We start from the raw sequence: 22,936 nt of genomic DNA on the forward strand, positions 1-22,936 counted from the left end.
CCATGACAATTCTCTTTATGATAAAGTATGAGGTTAATTAGTTACATTTTACACAACATTCAAACAATATGCAAACATGAGAGCTTCAAAGAGACTTTACTTACACACAAACATGTAGTTAGTTCACAATAGTGATCAGTAATGCGATTACATTCATTCAAAAAAGACAAAACGTGTATATATAAATGGTAAATGGCTTTACTAGTCCCTAAGGACCCCAAAGCACTTTACACATCCAGAATGAATGTGTAAATGAGTCAATGTATGACATTAAGATAATGCTCGCCAACTCTTATGTCTGCTGCTCCAATTTGCTTAAAGAAAAGGATTGTTGGTATTAGGGTTAGGGGGTTAGGTATTAGGGAATTGTGGCTTAGTTGGCTTTTTTTAAGCTTAGGTGCACGGTCCTAGCGGCCGACTGGACCCTTACTCTCCATTCAATGTCCCAGTGTGGTTTATGTTCCTCCTTTGTTTGCCTCCTGCGTCCTACTGTGTCAGCCTTAGCTATCTTAATATGTATACAATATAAGGGGAATACAGCGCTTTTAGTCCCCATTTTCTGTGAATGCAACCAATAGGGAAAAAAAATCTACAATGCTTAATATATAAGCACAAAACATAAAAGAATTAAAATGGACTTATCTCCAACAGGTGAGCCGATCCTCCCTCACCTCCATGAGGGGAATCTCACCCTCACAGAATTCAGGTTTTTATGACATTTTTTGTTTTATTTGTGTGTTAGTAAATATCAGAGTCCATGCAGCTGTTAGTAACCACAGCACTCACACTATATTAGTTTTAGTTGAACTCTTTATTCACACCTCAATGTTAGTACTTTCCTCAGTGAGGGAAGATCAGCCCACCCGTCAGTGTCAAAATTTAGCCTCCAATGCTGGCTACATTTATTCTATAAAAAACATAAAAACCAATAAAATTGGATAAAATTATTAATAAATAATAAAAACAGAACTATATCATCCCTCTTTACACCGAATTGCATAAAAGACTTAAAACATATTTCCCCATAAAAGAATCACTCCTCCAATGTCTGCCAGGCCGTCCTGTGTAGATCTAAAAGACCCGCTCTGATGAAGCTGTCAATCTGGATGCTATATTCATTAACGGACGATTTTCGGTTAGATTTATTCGTCCTGATTTATTCCACATCTAGATTTGACAGGGCCGTCTCTTTCTCCTGACTCTCCTGTTCCAGCTGCATCTCCAGACTGGACACTTTGCCTGAAAGTTCTTGCAGATTCGTCCTGAATGGTCCTAAAGGCCAACTAGCCGAATTACATCCCTTTAGTCAATCTAGCCCTCTCCTCAATGTGGCAGCATCCTCCTTTAATAATACAACCACACGTTTCCATGACTAATTCTTTCAATGGCAGCAATGTTAGTTTCAACTATGCTGCCTCAATTAAGGTATCACTTTATTAATCTATTAGAATAAAGGGGATCTGTGTGGTACCATGGGATATTACTCATATTTGGACATTTCTCATCATCTCCCCTATAGTTTGTCTGTTTAGACTGTGATTTACCTTGATTGTGTCATATATCTTCCCGTGTGGTGGAGGCGTCTATGTTTAACCAGGCCAGATACAAAAACAAGGGGAAAAAAGTTAAAAGACCAATAAAATCTTTCATAAATAATACATCCAATAAAACCTCATCTTAGCTATCTTCCTAAAAAAATGTGTGCTACACCTAATCCCTCCCTCACTATCCTTCCCTCCTTCCTCCCCAACCCATAAAAAGATACCTGAACATACTCATACTCTGTGTTACATGTTAAGTGCCTATCTTAGCTTTCAAAAATGGAATGTCCATCAACCTCTCCCCCCTGCCCCACCTTGCTTGTCCCCTCAGACCAGCTCTTACGACCCTCTTCCAACCCCCATCCATCTGGATTTCAAAAGGAGTCTTACCGGAGAGCTCACCTGCCTTTCCACGTGTAGCCTGAGTCCACTGGATCACACCGAAGCAGTCTTCTGGTATGCGTGATAACCAGTAACAGCTTGGGCGGTTCACCATAATGCATTTCATCTTCGCCTGCCGCTCCGTGGTTCCTGTACAGTGTGCTGTACCTTTTTGGGTTTCTTTTAACCGTGTCCTTTCCCCCATAATATTACTCCTTTATATAGTCTATTTTGTTGGAGTTCATTTAGGATGGCTGCAGTCTTATGTAGTTCCCACAGGAAGATATAGGCTTAAAAACACACTTGAGCTCCCCTCTTAAAATCCAGAAGGGGGTTAAAAGAAATCTTACTTTCCTGGTTTAGGGCTCAATAACTAATTTTCCTTTTCCCCAGAAGATAATTCTTGAAGCAGAAGGGCTATGTTAACTTACTCCCACTTAGTTAAAAAAGTAAAATATGAATTGGGAGGGCTAGTTTTGCTTATTCCTGCTTAGTTTAAATAAAAAGGTTTAAAACCAAAAAGTGGGAGACTTAAATTACCCACTGCCTTGTTCAATCATTCAATTTAAGCCCACATTGGGAGAACCAATTGTGTTTTACTCCAAATTACCTTGTTCTGGGGGAGTTACAACCCTGGTTCACGCTGGTCTGAGGGGCATCCCTAACGTTTCGCGACTGCTGTCGCTTCTTCAGAGGGTTAGGGTTAGGGAAGTGGGTGAGATGACGATTGAGGCCCTGCAACAGCAGGAGCCAGCGGGCGCCTTGAGCAGTGACTCACTGGACCGCGCTGATTCCTACTATTTTAATATTAAAAGCAATTTTCACCTGAGCGAGGAAGATAATGAGAGCAATGACTCTGTGGAAGAATTTAAAACCGTGGGGTCAAAAAAGCAAACTGAGGATCGCAGCAGACGCGAGCCCACAGGGGTGAGAGTCGATTGGGGCGAGGGCCGAGACGAAGAGCGTGGAGAGGGTGTGGCATACGCCAACCTACCATCGGGCGCGGGTTAGTCGTAAACTGCAGGATTGGAGAATTAAGGTTAATAAACCTATAGTTTTCTTGGGAGATTCTAATCTAAGTAGGATACCCCCCTTCAATAACGATCAGATTCAAGTGGAGAGCTATCCGGGTGCGAATTTCTATCATTTCTTCAACTTGTTGGAGACAGCACTGGTATGTGACAATACGGGACTGGTGGTGCTATCTATAGGCCTAAATAATAAGGATCAGGACCCTCAAAAGACTTCGATCAAGCAATTGCGTAGGGTGGTGAATGGTGCGAAAATCGCGTTTCCGAATGCGGATATTTTTGTAGCTCACGTCCATTTCTCCAAGTCATTGTCCAAAACTCAGCAGTATAATCTCACCATGATTAATAATTTCATTAGCACGCATTACAATTATTTGCCATGTATATCACAGCAACATTTTCACACTACAGCAGATGGTATTCACTGGACGAAGGAGACTGCTGGAAAAATCTTTGGGAGCTGGTGCGAAAGCCTGCGACTTAGTGAGGGTTTAGAGGGATGATAGAACCGCGAGTGGAGCAGCGGATTGAGGAGATGAATCCTGTTCCTCTGCTAGATTTAAGTTGGTCCTCTTCCTCCAACGTGTTAAACCTTTCCAGGCTTTTTGTTCCATCGTCAGCACAACTAAGTCTATTAGAGAAGGGCCTTACTTTCAGCCCAAAGCCGCGTAGTTTCTCCCGAGAGCTACTCCGTCGTGATTTGCATTATTATCATAGACGATTAAAGTTGAGGGACTACTTTGATAATGATGATTTTTGTAGAGAGCCCTTTATTCAGCCATCCGTTTGGGAGCCGGAGTGGGGAACCTTGAGTGAATCGCTCAGAGATCTAATAAAGAGGGATATCCGGTTATTTCATTCATTTCGGCCGCAGGTGGGTGGGGAGGGCGGTCTCTCGAGGGAGGAACGGCAGGCTCTGAGGGAACTGAAGGAGAATGAAAACATTGTGATAAAACCGGCGGATAAAGGGTCCAAAATAGTCATCATGGATAAACAACAGTTTAGATTGGAGGCCCAAAGACAGCTGGGCAATACAAAGTATTATAAATGTATTTCACATTCGATCCAATCTGAAGTGCAGCGGAGTATCAGGAAGATCATTTATTCATTGTACTATAATAAACATATTTCCGCTAAGCAACGTGACTATTTCTTGGGCCCGGATGATCCTCGCCTGCGTTTGTTTTACCTCTTGCCTAAAATCCATAAGAGCCCCGATACTTGGACTGTCAAATTTGAAATTCCACCCGGGAGGCCGATTGTCTCGGACTGTAGTAGCGCCACATATAATGTTTCGCAATATATTGATTCGTTTCTCGGGCCGTTATCTAATAGGCACCCGAGCTATCTCAAGGATACATATCATTTTTTAAATATCATTCGCTCTATGTCAGTGCCCAACAATGCATTTTTATTCACAATAGATATTGATAGTTTGTATACGAACATCAATACTGAAATGGGTCTGAGGGCAGTCAGCAATATCTTCCGCCGTTATCCGGATGCTGCGCGTCCGGACGTGGAGATTCTGAAGCTGCTAGAAATCTGCCTGGTTAATAATGACTTTCAATTTGAAAATAAAGTCTATTTACAGATGGAGGGCACGGCGATGGGCCAAAGATATGCTCCTTCATACGCGAACATTTATATGAGCGAATGGGAGAGAGAGGCGCTGGCCAAGTGCCCTTTACAGCCAGTATTTTATTTACGTTTCTTGGATGATATTGTGGGCGCGTGGGCACACGGGGAGGACACCTTCCATCAGTTTGTACATATATTAAATACTCACCACCCATCAATAAAGTTGAAGTATGAGTATAGCCATATTGAGATTAATTTCTTAGATACTACGGTTTTTTTTTTTTTGAGGAGGGGGAGGAGGAGAAGAGGCTGCACACGAGAGTATACTTTAAGCCCACCGATACGCATGCGTTCATACAAATCCAGTTACCATCCACCTCACACGTTCCGAGGGATTGTAAAATCACAGATATTAAGGTTTCACAGGATATGCAGTAAAAGGGAGGACTTCAATAATGCAACGCGCATATTGTTTAAAAGTTTGAGAAGGAGGGGCTATTCACGTTCCTTTTTGAGGAGAGTATACAGAGATACACTCTCGAACCTCTGCACTCCGAGCGCCCGTGAGGAGGATGATAAGGGCACTCCTCTCGATCCAAATGCCATCGGGGATGAAGTTGAAAGGGATAGTCTTTTACCCAGGGGTGGAAGTAACGAATTACAAATACTCACGTTACTGTAATTAAGTACATTTTTTGGGTACTTGTACTTTTACGAGTAATTTTTCAAGTGTGTAATTTTACTCATACTTGAGTACAACTTACACCATGTAATCTACTTCGCTACTTATAAAATCAAAAGTCACTACTGAGTACGCCCACAATTTGAATTAATATTCAAACCTTTCGTCTGCATTTTTGCAGCCAATAAGGCCGTGCAATCGCAACCGCGCCAATTTAAGACGTAAGCAAAGAATAAACTCCGCTGCAGCAGCAGGCACAGGTGTCTGGAGGTGCTAAATGGTGGAGTATAAACTACTTTATAGACGAAAGATTTGGAGACAAAGAAGCCAAAATGGAGACAGAGGACAACACTGTCAACCATGAAAACGACGTAGAAAAGACGGAGGACGCGTGCCCGTGGCCATACCTGGAGGAATTTTTCGTGTACAGAGGAAGAAAAGGAGACAGCGTCCAGATGCAGTGCAAACTTTGTTTGACCTCTACAGTCATTTCAGCTTACAAGACTTCAGCATCTAATCTAAAAAAACACATTGAGGTAAGAGGTTTTACAACTATACGTGTATGATATTGCTTTCTTATTTTTCATGTGTGTTAAGGTTACTAGTTTGGCTAAGATATTGTCACCGCCATTGGTTAGCCTGATATTAAAATAAGACGGAGCTAGCTAATGTGCGTGTGTGCATGCATAATTGAGCTACAATTCGTAGGAATGTTTTAGCTTATTATTTGGACAACCACCGTCATTACAATAAATTAAACTTGTAGTCATTTAAAACTCACAGGCCTACAATCAGCTGGCCTATTTAAAAAAACAAAAAAACAAACAAACTTGAACACAGTGCTGAGCTGCATCTCAAATTAATCTTCCAGCTCTCAGCTGACATGTACCAGAGCCCGATTGATGGATCAGTATCATTGGCCTGATATAGGTCTATCATAGTGACATGGCTCTTAATCAGTAGGGTTATATGTTTCCCAATATGATATCTTTTTTTAAAGAACATAATGTGGATTGGTTTTATTTGTTAGCTGTATGGGCAGCATTTTTGTGTATGTGATCCCTTTTCTTAAATTAGATTTGCTAGATACACATATTTTGCTCTCTTAGTATTTTTAGGACCTGACTAATACTGAAAACTTTAGGGTGATACTGATAAAAAGGAGTTAAAAATTTAGATACTGATACATTGGTCGATACTCTTTTTACAGATAGTATACATATTACAGAACTTAGAATGTATACAGAAATTCATGTTTTTTGCAATGATCGTTCAAAATTGGTTTACACTTGTGAATAAATACAGCAATATATCTGCAAAATTTGACCAATTCACCACTCTTTTATACTATGCTCAACAATCAAAGATTAGCTCAAGTCTAGTTGAATAATGTTTTAAAAATGTGTTTTCTTTTAGTGTTAATCACAGTGATGTTATGAAGTAATGTATGAACCTGACGTATGATAATATTTATCTCTACAGAGGAAACATCCATCGAAGACTGAGCAGTACAATATCACTGTGGCATCAACATCTCGACAGCGAAAGACCACAGCCACACCAAACAAGCTCTCAGCAAATACACAAGCCAAGTTACCAGACCTGATGTTGAGAGCTGCAAACAAACATGTTCCACAAGCAACTGTTGACAAGCTTGTCATCAATTTCATATGTGAGGGTCTACAGCCATTTGCAGTGGTAGAACAGCCATCTTTCAAAGAATTGGTTACCACATTACAACCTCAAGCCAAAGTCATCTCCAGACCCACTGTCCGTGCCAGAATCTGTGAAGCTGCTGATCACATGAAGATGACTTTGGTTGCAGCATTGGATAAAGTCAAATTTGTTGCTACCACTACTGATTGTTGGTCAGCTCATCAGAAAAGTTACCTTGGAGTCACATGCCATTGGATAGAGGAAGCGTCCCTGGAAAGAAGATCTGCAGCACTAGCATGCAAAAGATTGAGAGGGTCTCACACATTTGACATGCTTGCTGGTGCGCTTGATGATATCCATTGCCAATACAAGATTAGAGGCAAAGTTGTAAGAACTACAACTGATAGTGGATCCAACTTTGTCAAGGCCTTCCACATGTTTGGGGCACAAAATGATGCAGATGAAGCTGAAGATGAAGCAGACCCAGAAATTATTGACCTGACTGACCATAGGGACTACCATGAGGCAAGTGCAATTCTTGATGAAGACTCTGGTTTGGAGTATCAACTCCCGCCTCATCAGCGATGTGCATGTCACCTGCTAAACCTTGTGGCAACAACTGATGCTGCCCTAGCAGAGAGCATGAATGAAACCTACAAGAGGCTCTCCCGTGCAACCTTTGCAAAATGCCAGGCCATTTGGAACAAAACTGGCCGATCTCATTTGGCTAATGAAGTGGTAGAGGACAAGTGTGAGCTACAGATCATTCGTCCCAATGCAACACGATGGAATTCAACCTACCTTGCCATTGAAAGGATAATACGCATCATTGATGAGAAGGGGGAAGATGCCATCAGGAGCATTTGTGAGGAGTTCAAGGTGAAAATGTGAGTAAAATTGGACACCTACCAATATGGTTGCAAATTTTGTGAATTTTCCTTAATGGATGGTTAAAAACGTGAGCAGACTCTTAATATTAAATCAGAAGATCCCTATTATAGTCATGGTGGGTTTTGTTGTTGTGTCTTACAGGTTGAGTCCTGCAGAAGTTGCATTCCTTAGGGAGTACTGTACCACCATGAAGCCACTGGTGAAAGCTTCAAACATCCTTCAGTCTGAGTCCACTTCCTTTATGGGATGGCTCCTGCCAGTAATCCAACAACTACTGTCCAAACTTAGCAGGCTGGAGACATCAAGCAAGACATGCGTGCCACTCATCAGAGTCCTGCAAAATGGCCTTCAAAAGCGTTTTGGAGCGATGATGGAGGATCCAGAGTTGGCTGCAGCTGCAGTCCTCTTACCCAAGTTCAAGACTTCCTGGACTGACAGAGCAGATGTAACAGAGGCTGGTAAGGATTCATGTGATCCCATTTTTGTGTATTTTTACATTTGAACACATGCTTAAGTGAGTATTTCACCTAATACATTGTAAGTTATTGATGGTCTGTCCTTAATACTAAACAATCCTTTTTGAGAATTTGCCGATTTTAAATTTGTGTTCAGGAATAATCACTGAAATTTAAATAACAAAATTGTGTTATCTACTTGCAATTACAGCCTTGACATACATCAAACAACATCTTGAAACGACAGAGCATGAGAGTGAGGATCAGCAAAGAGAGTCATCTGATGAAGATGAATTCTTCTCCAGACCAATCTCCAGAAGGCTGCAAAGTGCAGTTGAGCTTGATGGTTACCTTGCTTGTGCCACAGACACCATGGAGCTGCTGCACTCCTTCTCAGCCATCAAAAACCTCTCTCTTAAACTGAACACAGCTCTGCCTGCTTCTGCTGCGTGTGAACGACTTTTTAGCTGTGCTGGTCTACTCTTCACTGCCAAACGAAGTCGGATTGCCTCTGTTAATTTAGAAAACCAGCTCTTGCTGAAACTGAACAAAAGGTTCAGAAAGTAAAGTGTGAAAGAAATGCTAAGACTTTAAGACACTTACCTGCCTGTTGTTCAGTGTATGGGGAAAAGTTTAAATGGTTCTACGCATGTTCAGAAACATTTTTGTCATTGTTTTAACAAACAAAATTCCTCCTTTTATATCTACATTTATTTACAAAACAAGTTACCTTTCTATACCTTGTTCATCTGAAAAATGTGCTTTGAACATAAATATTTATACTGGTGAATCGAGTTGAATGCCTGCTATTGACAACAGAATAAAACATCAGTCTGTTAAAAAGTAATTAATACTCTGAGTAGTTTTTGAGAACTGTACTTTTACTCAAGTATTTTTTTAACACCAGTACTTTTACTTGTAATTGAGTACAATTTAACCAGTGTAACAGTACTTGTACTTGAGTACAAATTTTGAGTACTCTTTCCACCTCTGCTTTTACCTTTTGTTAGTACGTTCCATGAGAGTTACAAACCTTTTCTTGCTGGTGTCCAACAGAACCTTGGTGACATGAAAACTCGGGGTCGTGTATTTGAGGTACGTTTGATTAAGGCCTTTAGGAAAAATCCTAGTTTGGGTGACCTTTTGGTTAGGGCCAAACTGGGGGGGGAGGGAAAGAGAACCACCTGATGCACTCAAGCGCTTTTTGACATATAGCCACATGATTAATAATCCGCATAGTGGGGCCTCTTGGGCGGTCTCTGGAAGATTTTCCTTGGAGGTAAAAAATGTGGTTTATGCAATACAGTGTAGGTGTTGTGGGATAATGTATGTGGGGGAAACTGGGGCCTGCCTGAGAGGGCGCTTACAGCAACACCTGTATGCCGTTCGGGCAGGTGAGCCGTGTTCCATAGTGGCCATCCACTTCAGGGAACACACAGAGGAGGCCCTGAGCATCATGGGCCTGCAGGCTAATCCGGGTTGGTCGGTCGGTCAGCGGAGGAGGATGGAGAAGATCTGGATAGACAGACTGAAAACTTATATGCCAACGGGTCTGAATGTGCCTGCCTGAGAAACGTTTGTGGGAAATACGTTTCTCTGGTTCTTTATTTGTATATATTTGTTATGGGTTTGGATCTTAATAATCTTGTATTCCTATGATGTTGTTAATATGAAGTATATATAATATGGTCTAAAATAATCCGTGGAGACTTCAATGTCTGAGGGAGGGAGGGCAGAAAGATCTGGATTTCCTGTTGTAATTTTCAGGAGCCAAGCCCGGATACCTCATCGTATTCTCCGACTGTTATATGAGGCTAAATTGAATAAAACCTTAGAATATACTTATAGAGGTAAGGTTTTAGAGGTATAGTGTGAAATAAAGAAAGTTTCAACCAAGAAAATGGTCTGGAAATCTGTTGTTTGCGGTTAAAGCATAGAAATGTATATGTGGAGGAACAGATCATAATTGTGTTACAGGGCAAATTGTCACAAAAAAAAAATAAAAAAATCCAAGACTAAAAAGTCAAGATTAAAGTGGTATATGTACTCCTGATAGCCATAAGTCCCCGTAACAGAATTGCATGATAACTGGTTTGAACAGAGAGTGAAACACTAACAGTGTGATGGTTTATTGTAAATACGAATTGCATGGGTTACATATTATTGTTTGATATGAATAAGAAAACCAAAATGATAAAGTTCTTTTCTCTTGGAGCCTGAATCCCCTCCAGAGAGTTATGGGAGATTTGTGGCTATGGGTCTTTTACTATCAAAAAAGGTGACATTGCAGAGTGTGTCAACTATACCTTTTTATGGATTGTGGGGAATAAAGACATTGGGGGAAGGACTAATAATTAACAACACATGAAAGGATGTACAGAAGAAGCCCAAGAAGAGGAGGAGGATGCCGTGGAGAAGGAGAAGAGCCGAAAAGGGGAAACAGGATGATTCAGCCGATACCTAGGACCGTGCAATAAAGTTTAAGACAAAATATCTAAGCCATAGTCTCTAAATACCCAACCTGAAGAGAACATCACTCAACAGGATTTAACCAATCACTGCCACTGTAAGGAAGGGAGTGTAAAACTAAAGAGGAGGGGTCAGGAGGGGGAAAGGTTAGGGGTTCTACTTTTCTACAACACTGGTTGTTTGTTGTTGGTTTTAAACAAAATAACCAATAATTATTACAAAAATTAAGCAGCATTACTCAATTACTTCCTATTATATAAAAATTAAGCCAATTTCTGGAGGAGCTCTATTTACATGAATTTCCCGTGATATATGCCATTTGTCATGTCAAATTTACAATACGGTACACCAAAGTGCTTCACAACAAGGTTCAAACATAACAGACATAACAGCATAACAGAGTACAAACTAACAAAATAGAAATGATAATTAAACAAACAATACAGATAAAATGAGAAATAAATTATGTCAGCATAATTTAAAAAAAACACAATCAATGACTATTTGTAAATATAAGGTGGCCATATTTATACATTGGTACATCAATAGAAGATAAATAACATGGGAATAAAATAAAGGGAATGAACAACAACTCGCTGAAAATGCTTAGTCAAACAGTTAAGTTTTTAACCCTGATTTAAATGAATGGATGGAATAAAAGACGCAAATAGCAGAAGGAAGATTGTTCCAGAGTCTCGGGCATGCCAGGGCAAAAGCATGGTTACCTCTTTGCTTTAGCTGAGATCTAGGCTGCACTAAAAGTCATTGTCCTGATGGTCTTACGGCTCTCCTAAGGTTACATGCCGCAGTACTGTTTATGATTTTAAAGGTAAGCAACAGAATTTTAAACTCAATGCTCATATTAACTTATATTTGATATGAAGCCAATGCAGGTCCGGAAGGACCAGGGTAATAGAGGCAAACCTTCCAATTCCTGGGAAAAAACGTGCTGCAGCATTCTGCAAAAGCTCCAATCTATAAAGAAGGGTGGAGTGGAGACCAAAGTAAAGGGAATTATAATAGTCTAATCAAGAGGTCACAAAAGCATGAATAACTTTCTTAAGGTCCTCGTGTGGTATGCAGTACTTGGCCTTGGGGATTTGATGCATTTAGTAGAAACTACATTTAACTACAGAGGATACTTGTTTGTCAAACAAAGAAGCTGTCAAAATGGACAGCAAAGTTGTTTTCATGTTTTAATTAAAAAACAGTCTGGAAACACAACAGAGTAGTCAAGACCTTTTTCCCCCTTTACTAGTTAAAAGCTTTAATCAGCAGGGTACTAATTTCCACATCTGTAGTCCACATCTTGACCTTCTCAATAGACACAGTTTTATCTATCATCTCAGTTTGAACATCTCCCTCGCCTTACACCTTACTCTTTTCAACAGTGTCACCTAAAGCTTACCTTGCTTTTGAGCAAGGAAAAGCTCACAAACACTGAAAATGAAGTAGTGTACAGCTTTCAAGTGTAATTTATACATTTTAATATTAATGTCTTTAAAACTATCAGTGACATTGAATGCAGTTATTAATTATTATCAAAACATCAAATTGTTCATAAAACACAAGTTCGATTGTTTTTATTTTAAAGCCAAAATGATACCAGTTACATAACTAGTGTTTTATAAATCTTGATTCATAAACATCTATGTTAGAAACGCATTTCTTATTCACAATACTTGTTATTATTATACATTTCATGTGAAAAAGTTTCATCCTCCTCTTAGTCTTCCTACATCTCTTTTTGAGAATTTAAACTAATGACACATATACCATAAGGATGAATAAACAGTCAACGAAAACCAAAATTTAAAACAAGAACATTTATTATAAAATATTCACACATCTGTCACAACTCTTCCCCTGTCTGAGTGGTGGCCTGAGTCACATCTGAACAAAACAAAGAAAAACAATATTTTTCACATTTGTTATGTATAGAGCAATCAAAAAATTGCATGGATAAAAATGATATTTGCATACATCTAAACCTTATTAAAAAAACAAATAAACAAATGGAGACAACAACACATGATAATAATCATAGGTTCACACTTTTCTCCAAATGGTTCATCACAAACTCTTCCAAATAAACACTTTGTGTTTGTTTGCATGTAGCCAGAATTTCCATAGTATCTTAAAATGGGACACTGAACTGAACCTTCACTGTTTATTGATATATTCCATTTGTCATGTCAAATTTAATTTTAATGGAAACACAGTGAACAGTACTCAACACTTTCTTTCTCCCTTTAGTAGATAGACCTTTATTCAGCAGGGGACTACTTTCCATAACTGTTGTCCACACCCTTGGCTTTCTCAAAAGACAAAGTTTTATCTTTTGTCTCAGTCTCACCTTAGACCCTATTCTTTCAACAGTGTCAACTCAAGGTCCCCCCCCGCCTCCCCTAACGATCCTCACACATGAAAACAAAAGACATCAGTTGAATGTCTCCGCCAAAGTTCCTTCAGAAGTGCATATTAGCGAATGGTGCAAAATTTGGCAGTACATTTTACTGTGTGGCCTCTGTGTTTATCTGCCAGTTTATCAGGCTAAATCTGCTGAACTAAAATCCAGCAATGACAGGCTGTGGGAGACACAAAAACAAAACCAAAAAATGGACACAAACACATGCACACACACAAAAATAGTCCTCTACCAAATAATTCTTGTGTGACCTTTCTGTAATGTCTTGTGAGGTTCTATAAAAGAATGAACAAGGTTAGATCAATTTCGTAGCAACAGCTTGTGTTATTAAGCATCTGCATTTATTTAAATGGTAAATGGCCTGTATTTATATAGCGCTTTACTAGTCCCTAAGGACTTCAAAGTTCTCACTGATGGAAGGAGGTTTTGGCTCAAAATCTCACGATACATGGCCCCAGTCATTCTGTCCTTAACACGGATCAGTCGTCCTGTCCCCTTGGCAGAAAAACAGCCCCATAGCATGATGTTTCCACCCCCATGCTTCACAGTAGGTATGGTGTTCTTGGGATGCAACTCAGTATTCTTCTTCCTCCAAACACGACGAGTTGAGTTTATACCAAAAAGTTCTACTTTGGTTTCATCTGACCACATGACATTCTCCCAATCCTCTGCTGTATCATCCATGTGCTCTCTGGCAAACTTCAGACGGGCCTGGACATGCACTGGCTTCAGCAGCGGAACACGTCTGGCACTGCGGGATTTGATTCCCTGCCGTTGTAGTGTGTTACTGATGGTGACCTTTGTTACTTTGGTCCCAGCTCTCTGCAGGTCATTCACCAGGTCCCCCCGTGTGGTTCTGGGATCTTTGCTCACCGTTCTCATGATCATTTTGACCCCACGGGATGAGATCTTGCGTGGAGCCCCAGATCGAGGGAGATTATCAGTGGTCTTGTATGTCTTCCATTTTCTGATGATTGCTCCCACAGTTGATTTTTTCACACCAAGCTGCTTGCCTATTGTAGATTCACTCTTCCCAGTCTGGTGCAGGTCTACAATACTTTTCCTGGTGTCCTTCGAAAGCTCTTTGGTCTTGGCCATGGCGGAGTTTGGAGTCTGACTGTTTGAGGCTGTGGACAGGTGTCTTTTATACAGATGATGAGTTCAAACAGGTGCCATTCATACAGGTAACGAGTGGGGACAGAAAAGCTTCTTACAGAAGACGTTACAGGTCTGTGAGAGCCAGAGATTTTCCTTGTTTGAGGTGACCAAATACTTATTTTCCACCCTGATTTACGAATAAATTCTTTACAAATCCTACCATGTGGATTCATGGATTTTTTTTTTTCACATTCTGTCTCTCACAGTTGAAGTGTACCTCTGGTGCAAATTACTGACCTCTGTCATCATTTTAGGTGGGGGAACTTGCACAATCGGTGGCTGACTAAATACTTTTTTTCCCCACTGTAAGCCATTTATTCAGCGTAAACAACCTGCTGAATCTCTCGTGTCCTCCTCTGACCGGTGGTACAGGCAGGTAAATCTTTCTTTAACTCTGTCCTGCTTAACTTAAAATAATAGAAAACAATAGAAAGAAAAACATTCTTGTAACAGTGCACATTTAGTGCATTTAGTACAATTGGCTTCAGTTGAGGTATTATTTCAGCTTTTCTAATGCTAATCAGCTGTTCCTGTTTGTAAACCCGCTTGTTCCCATGACTACGCATCTTAACTCATCATCATTATTCATCTATGTATTACTTTTATGTATTAGTCATCTATTTGTTGTAATCATCTATCCTTGCAGTCGTTTATTACACAAAATAAGTTATATTATCACACTTCTGGCCACATAGCGCTGATATTCACTGCACATGCCCATATTAACTTTTTCCAGCCAGGTGTTTTCCTTTTCCCATTCTTCCCTTTCTCTGAGGGGAACAAACATTGCTGCTCTAACGCTGGGCTTACACTGTGCGATTTTTGGCCCATTTTGAGCCGATTTTTGAGTGATCGGACCGATTTTGGCCTTCATCGTGCATCGTGTAGTATACGTGGGGTAACGAGAAGTGATTAACACCTCACGACCAGCTCCCGATCATCAATCGCTCGTGAGGGTGTCACCACAGCCGCTCACACTGCTCGCGCGCAAACACGTAAACGTTGGTGTAAAAGATGGAGCAGCACAGCTGTGCAGCGTGTGATCTGGACACAAGCGATGGAGGCACACAACCGTGAAAATAGTTGGATTTACACTGCTGCTCATTCACAGCTGCCTGATCATGTTTTTCATTAGCAATTTAGCAAAGTTGATGGTGGTGGTGTGTCTGTGTGAGTGTAAGACGGAGAGAGAGAGCGCGACAGATTTTCTGTTATAACCTTCATTTTATGGAGGCACAGTGTGAGCACTCAGGTCGCATTAGAGCATCGGGCGGTATAGTGTGAGAGTACATCGTGACCTACCAACTTCTAACCCCTGCGAGTCAATCGTGCAGTTTGAGCAGGAGCTGAATAACGTGACTGAAAAAATCGCACAGTGTCTGCCCAGCTTTAGGTTTACTGTCGTCCGAGACTTGCACCTAGTGATGTGTCCTGTGTGTCGAAGCTTCGAATCGCGCGTCGGGTAATCGCGGGGGCGTTTTTCTGAAGCGCGTATCGAGGCTTGCGTTGATTACGTATGCAGTGACGTTCGAGGCCTCGCGGGCAGTCCGTACCACGTGACTGATTCGGGAACTGGTTCACCGGTTCGCGCCAGATTCGAAATAAAATGGGCAGCAAAACACAGCTGATTCCCCCATCACATCGTGTTGTGGAATTGGATTACGTACGTGTTACATAGCTACTGGAGTACTGGACACAAATTTCTTTATCCAAACTTGTATAAACTTGCTGTGGTTTTTCTTGCAACCCCTGCTTCATCTGTGCCCTGTGAGAGGATATTTTCAAAAGCAGGAGAAATCCTCTCAAAAAAGAGGAACCGTCTTAAGCCCAGCACTGTGGAAAAGCTGCTATTTTTGAATAAAAACAAATGAAAACTTTATAACAGTGCTCATGACACTAGGGAAAAGTCACAAGCACATTCACATCACAACTCCCTCCCTTTTTGTTTCCATGTACATTCCTGTGTTAAGCTGCCAATTTATTATACACAAACATTAATTAAATTAATATAATATAAAATTATTATAATATTAAATATAACTAATATTTAGAGTTCAGTTATTGGTGTCATGAACAATAGTAATTCCTTTATTCATTCAACTTGAAGTGCCACACACTAGTTTGTGTCATTATTGAGATGTACATAAGCATGATTACGCAGTTACACAATCATCCCAAAAACTGTGTACTGATAGTTTCCACTTTCTCTTTTGTATCAGACATACTGAGACAATATTCGGGATAAATAACCATGAAAAACAATTTATTTATTCAGTTTAGCGGTTTACACATCACATCATAATCATTGAGCCCGTTTCACTTGAATTGTCCACTTGATGGCGCAGTAGAGCAAATGAATCATCACAATGCTTCGAACCATGAGTCGACCAGTTGGATGGGAAGCTTCAGTTCATCATGAGGCTTCATCTCACCATCACTACTTGCACCGCAGTGTCGGCGTTTGTTTCCCTGTTGGCCATGCTTCTTGTTGTGGTCATCTGTTGTCTTCCGGTATTTTCTCCGTAAGCGACCTTTCCTCGACCAATGAGATGAGCGGTAATCTGAATTGTCATACTCGTAAGTGTGCTGTCAGCTCATTGGTCACAAAGCAGGAGAGGGGCTGGGAATTATGTTTTCAAACAAAGCGTTAATTCCATTAAAAGTTATAGACTACTTTTGATTCTCACTGTATTACGGGACAAAGTGCGTCCCTTATTAGCTCAATACGGGACGTGTACTTTTGTTTCGAAATACGGGACGATTCCGTATTTTAAGGGACGGTTGGCAACCCTACTCATACTCTTACTTTTTGATCTGTGGTATTTCCTCAGCCTGGACATGTTTACCTTCTGGCAAGTTGCTCCCTTCACAATACTGGCCACCCCACTTGGTGTGACGCTGGCCACAGTGTACGGTCCTTGGTGCTGGCTGAATAATTTATCTCCAGTTTGTCTCCTTTTTGGATCACCTGACAAAAGAGCATCATCACCTGCTTGACCAACACACTGTATTACATTTTCCCTTTTTGCCTCAACAGATCTCCTTTCCCTGTCACTCACCCTTCTTTAATTGTACAGACCGTTTTAATCAGAACCGTCATCTCCTCAACTCTTGTGTTGATGTCCTCTTCTGGGTTTGCAACCTCAAAGTCCTCACCCATGGGACAGGTGTTCATCACAGCAGGAAGACGTGGATGTCGGTGGAAGAGCAGGAAATAGGGACTGTGACGGGTGGAGTACTGATCACACAAAATCTCTCCATTATTTCATTTTCTCTTGCACTTGTCAATAACTTTTTTTAAAATTAAGTTTAAAAACACATTCTTAAAATGATGCTACACTGTAAAGTATCTTAAAAGTAATACAAAATGTCAAAACAGGAATGCAGTGTTGATAGCATACACCACAGCAGCAAGGTGAACGTCCCAGTCATCGTGGTTCTGGTTGACGTACTTTCTGAGAGCACGCTTAATGTTCTGGTTGGTCCTCTCATCCTTTGAGTTGTATTGTAGAATAGATAAATAAGCATGACTAATTTCATATGAGTTACTCGAGGTTAGATATCCAAATGTTGGTCTGGGGGTGGTAAGCACTGGAGACAGCATGTTTAACATTCAGCATGCTGAAAATGCTGTTGTTGAGCTGCATGAGCAGACTTAGCCTAAATACATCATATCATATGTCAAGGTACGAATAACACTTTCACAAGTTCACAAACTCCTTTCCTTGGTCAGTGATGATTTTCCTGACCATCCCAAACATGTGTAACTTAGAGTTCATGATTGCAGAGACCTCCGCTGCAGTCCTGGACGTGTGTCTAGACGTGTTTCTGGGAGTGGTCCAATTAAATCCATACCCAGCACCTCCCAAGGTTCTTTTACCTGCAGGTCCCAGAACTTATCAAATTAAAATTTAAAGCTACCCTGCAGCACACAAGCTTATTAGTAGTAGTGTGCGATACTGCATATTTTGGTATCAATCCGATACCAAGTAAACACGTGCCACTATCGCTGATACCGATACTTTTCAATAAATAAATGGTAAAAAAAAAAAAAAAAAAGCCTGTATTTATATAGCGCTTTACTAGTCCCTAAGGGCCCTAAAGCGCTTTACACATTCAGTCATCCACCCATTCACACACAGGTGATGGCAGCTACATTGTAGCCACAGCCACCCTGGGGCGCACTGACAGAGGCGAGGCTGCCGGACACTGGCGCCACCGGGCCCTCTGACCACCACCACTAGGCAACGCGTGAAGTGTCTTGCCCAAAGACACAACGACCGAGACTGTCGGAGCCAGGGCTCGAACCGGCAACCTTCCGATTACAAGGCGAACTCCCAACTCTTGAGCCACGATCGCCCCAAAATAAGGTGGATGTGTCATTGAATTGATAAATCTCAATTAATTTTCATGACCTTAAGTGTTTTTTTTTTAAAACCCAGGACATAATCAGGAGAAAATTTATAATTACATAGAAAATGCTTTATTATGAATATTTTTTAGAAAAACCTTTACAAAAAAGTGCACCCAAACCAGTAAACAAATTTAAACAAACAAGTACAGTTGAGAAACTATAATACAAAAAATAACAATTAAAATTCTGAACAACAAAAACAACAATAATAATAATAATAATAATAAACTTTATTTATAAAGCACACTTAAAAACCAAGGGTATGCCAAGGTGCTTAACAAGTAAAATAGAGTATAGGAGGAGGATAATAGAAATAGGACCAAAGCAAGTACTAAATATGCAAGCAGATAACTGTCACTAATACATAGGAAAGCAACAGGTACAGAGCAAACAAGAATTTAAATGAGCATAAAAGTGCATGATATAAAATCATAAAAGAAATATTAACTAGAGGGAAAGGCAAGATTGAATAAGTGGGTTTTTAATCGTGATTTGAACAGTGCAATGGAATCAGATGCGCGGAGGTCGAGAGGAAGGGTATTCCACAGTACCGGGGCAGCCAGAGCAAACGCACGGTCAACAACTGGTGAAAATATAAATACTAAGTAAACAACTTAACAACCCCCAAAGCCTTCAGTTTGTCTGTGCAGAACAAAGGTTTTGGTTACAGGTTTTCGTTCAAAAACAGTATCATATTAACCTTTTTTCCCTTTAATGCATTTCTTCTGTTAATCACTAACTGCCCTGCTTTTGAAAAAATCCTCTCAGCTGGCACTGATGTTGCAACCACTGTCAGGTATTTTTTGGTAAGGTTGCTCAGAGAGGGGAATGTTTGTACATTGTTTTTCCACGAAGGTAGTGGATCCTGATCCCTCTCTCTGGTTCCTTCCTCAAATGGTCTCAGTGCATTGATGGAGAGATGAATGACAGACCATTCTTCCTCATTTAAACAAAGTGAGCTCTTCCCAAGGACACAGAGGACCTGTGGTAACTGCCTCTTTTTGCTCAAGCAATCTCTCCCACATGTACAATGTGGAGTTCCACCTTGTCTCAACTGCTTGAATAAGTTTTTGTTCAGGGAACTTCTGCTGCTTCTTGTCTTGTCTGCAACTTTAGTGATGTGGTGAAAGAAAGCAACAATAGCACTGCTTTTCTGCTGAAGCTCAAGCAAGTCAGGCAGGGCTTTAATGGAGTCTTTCACCACCAAATTTAAAGTGTCTGCAAAACATGAGTAGTGTTTCCATCCTGCTTTGCGCACAGCAGCAACCATGTTAGCAGCACTATCTGTTAAAACAGCCAGAATCTTCTCCTTTATGGCCCATTCTTCTGTAATTCTAGTTAATTGTGCAAAAATATTGTCTGCAGTGTGTTATCCAGGAACACAGCATGTTTATAGCACGTATGCCACCATTTGGCAGTTTTCATCAATCATGTGGCATGAGACTGTTAAATATGCTTCTGTGGCTCTTGATGTCCACATCACAGTGGTGAGCACAACATTGCCCACACCATTCAGTGCCTTTCTAATCTTAGCACAACAGTCTTCATAAAAAGCTGGTAGTTTCCCCTCCGTTAAAGATTTTCTACCTGGAATTTTGTACCTGGGGTCAAGTGTCTAAACAAAATTCCCGAAGCCATCATCCTCCACTATGGAAAGAGGTTGTAGGTCTCTCACAATCATCTCTGTCAGTGTTGGGAAGACTACTTTTAAAATGTATTCCACTACAGATTAGAGATTACATGGCCCAAAATGTATTTTGTAACATATTCTGTTATGTCACTCAATGAGAGCAACGTATTCTGAATACTTTCTCTTTGACATGTCAATGGCTGTGAACAAAGAGGTTAACACGTGAGGAGCGGATCAAAATTGTGTTGATATCTGGTGAACGCAGTAACCGGGTCATTGCAGCAGATTTCAATGCAAGACACCTTACGAGACCACCCATCTCCCATGCTACAGTTAGCAAACTGCTTGCTAAGTTTCGTGAAACTGGTTCAGTGTTGGATTTGCCAAAATGTGGATGCAAGAAAACTGTCACTAATGAAGAAACATCAGTGGCTGTCCTAGCTTCATTCAGCAAGAGCCCACAGCGTAGCACTCGCTGCATGTCACTGGAGAGTGGCATTAGTCGAACATCCCTTCGGCGGATATTAGCTACTCACAAATGGCACCCTTACAAACTCCAGCTACTGGAGAGAGAGAAGTATGAAAGACACCTGTGTTGAACATGCAATTGGCAAGTGCAAGAAAATAGTAAGTGCCTTTTCTTACAATGGGAAAAAGTCTTGACAACAGATGATTCAACGGGTGCTTGAACAGGAGAAGGACTAATCACAGGTCCTGAAAGCAGACAGAAAAACCAGGCACCTGGTACCAACTTGGCAGGGCACTGACATGACAGAATCTGTGTGATTGTTGTGTTTGTATTTGCACTACATATCGCAAGTTTGAAATTTGTTGTGCTATATTTAACAGAAAAGGAACCTGTTGTCATGGTCCGGGTGTGTGCCAGTGTGTCTCCCTCCGAGCCGGCGTCTCCACCCCGGGGAGGGGCCTCAGTGTTTTTGCTGATCGCTTACACCTGTGGGTAATTTAGCCGGGGACTCATAAGGCCAGCGTACTCAATCTCTCTTCGCCAGATTCTCTGCTAACGTCAGTCAGTGCAGGCCACCACCATCATTCCCTATGTATTTTGTGAATCACTTTGCCTCACTGTATGTTTGTCTTTTGTGCGCCTCTCTCTTAGCTACACCCAACTGTCAACTCCTGTCGAAGAGCACCTACTTGGATGCTGGACCATCTGGCAGTCCCACAGGCTATTACCCAAATTACCTACCTGCCTCTCTGCCTCCACGCCAGGAGTTTTTTGGATTTCACACCCGGACTACTCACCCCTCTACGTCATCTCCGACCTCCTTTGGCAAGTACGCAGTACGAAGGAGGATTCTGAACCAGCAACATATTCATATGTCTCCTTATCCGTATCTGAACATCTGCACTCTGTTACAGTGACCCCGACCTTTTCCTGGATCAAATGTGACTTGCTTTCCAGTCCAATCCCTGGAATAGCTGTCCTCTCTGACCCGGACCAGATCATTACTTAGTTTCAGTGGTGGAACGTCGTACTTGTCTACTCTCACCTTTTTGTTTATGAATATTTGTGGAAACATTAAACTTTATTCTTAAAATCTACTTACGAGCTGTTCGGCGTCCTGCGTTTGAGTCCTGTCACTCGTCCAAAACGGTCTCGGCCGTAACACCTGTTAAACGTGAAGGGTTTTCAATTCAAATATGTGCAGCTTTATGTGCAATATAAATAAGTAATCAGGACAGCAGGGAGAATTGTAATGTGTATTTATTTACATTTTGCACTTTAAACAATTTAGAATTTTGAGTTTTACTGATATTTTACTTGCATTTTATTCAGAAATGTTCGTGCATTTATCTTCATTTGTATTTGTTATTTAAGAATTTTGTGTTACATTGTTTGGAAAAAGTTGAAAAGTTTTGTCATTTAAATTTGTTTTAAGTTTTGCACAATAAATGTTCTTAAAACGGCATTCTGTACTTTTTTGAAGTGTGTTTATTCATCTGCAATATATCTGACATGTGTATGTTGAGTCATTTTAAGATCATATACATGTATATGACACACAAGAAAAGAATATATCACGATACATATATTGTTACCACACATGCTTCAAATTATACCGCAATATGAATTTTAGATACGTTAAATTCCACAGTTGATTCATCAGAAACATTTTTGATGGTCTGTGTTAAATATCAACACTGCCACATGCTTTATCTGGTCATTGTGCCTTTTAGAAACTGAATATATTGAAAGGTAGCTTTTAACAAGTTTTACTGTTTGTTTATTGGGACTTTGTCTTTCTTGGAGTATATTAATATTTAATTTTGTTTTAGTTTATTCTGGCCTCCTCTTTACAACTTTGTATGTTCTTGTAAAATTGCTGTCTCCACGTTTAGGATTATAATCCACTGTCTCTTGTGCCTTGCTGTTGGTCATGCCTCCTTTGTCATAATTAGTTTCAGCTGTGACTTGTTACCTTATGTTTCCACTCTCCCTGATTATCTCCTGCATGTATTTAAAGCCTCCGTTTGTAATGCTTCTTTGTCTTGTCACACTGTGTACGCTGTCTGGTCGTGTTGCTTTACTTTATATCAGTTTAATGGCTAAGAGTCTGTTCTTACTTGTCCCCTGCTAAGTTTATGCTTTTTGCC

General features: G+C 40.6%; 1 protein-coding gene across 1 annotated transcript; it reads left to right on the forward strand.

Annotated features, from left to right (window-relative positions):
* Positions 1 to 5,180: 5,180 nt before the first annotated feature.
* Positions 5,181 to 9,080, forward strand: LOC112430171 (E3 SUMO-protein ligase ZBED1-like). The gene is made up of 4 exons (XM_024798378.2): positions 5,181 to 5,752; positions 6,699 to 7,759; positions 7,905 to 8,221; positions 8,430 to 9,080. Exons 1-4 carry the CDS (start codon positions 5,549 to 5,551, stop codon positions 8,783 to 8,785), a joined length of 1,938 nt encoding a protein of 645 aa, XP_024654146.2. The 5' UTR covers positions 5,181 to 5,548; the 3' UTR covers positions 8,786 to 9,080.
* The last annotated feature ends 13,856 nt before the right edge of the window (positions 9,081 to 22,936 follow it).

The sequence above is a fragment of the Maylandia zebra genome, linkage group LG22 (genome assembly GCF_041146795.1).
Source record: "Maylandia zebra isolate NMK-2024a linkage group LG22, Mzebra_GT3a, whole genome shotgun sequence".
Classification (NCBI taxonomy): domain Eukaryota; kingdom Metazoa; phylum Chordata; class Actinopteri; order Cichliformes; family Cichlidae; genus Maylandia; species Maylandia zebra.

Excerpts from the sequence above, each read along its gene's own strand:
- LOC112430171 (XM_024798378.2), top strand. The coding sequence starts at position 5,549 with ATGGAGACAGAGGACAACACTGTCAACCATGAAAACGACGTAGAAAAG. Across the intron at positions 5,753-6,698 it reads ATCTAAAAAAACACATTGAG|AGGAAACATCCATCGAAGAC; the intron begins GTAAGAGGTTTT and ends TTATCTCTACAG. Across the intron at positions 8,222-8,429 it reads AGCAGATGTAACAGAGGCTG|CCTTGACATACATCAAACAA; the intron begins GTAAGGATTCAT and ends TTGCAATTACAG.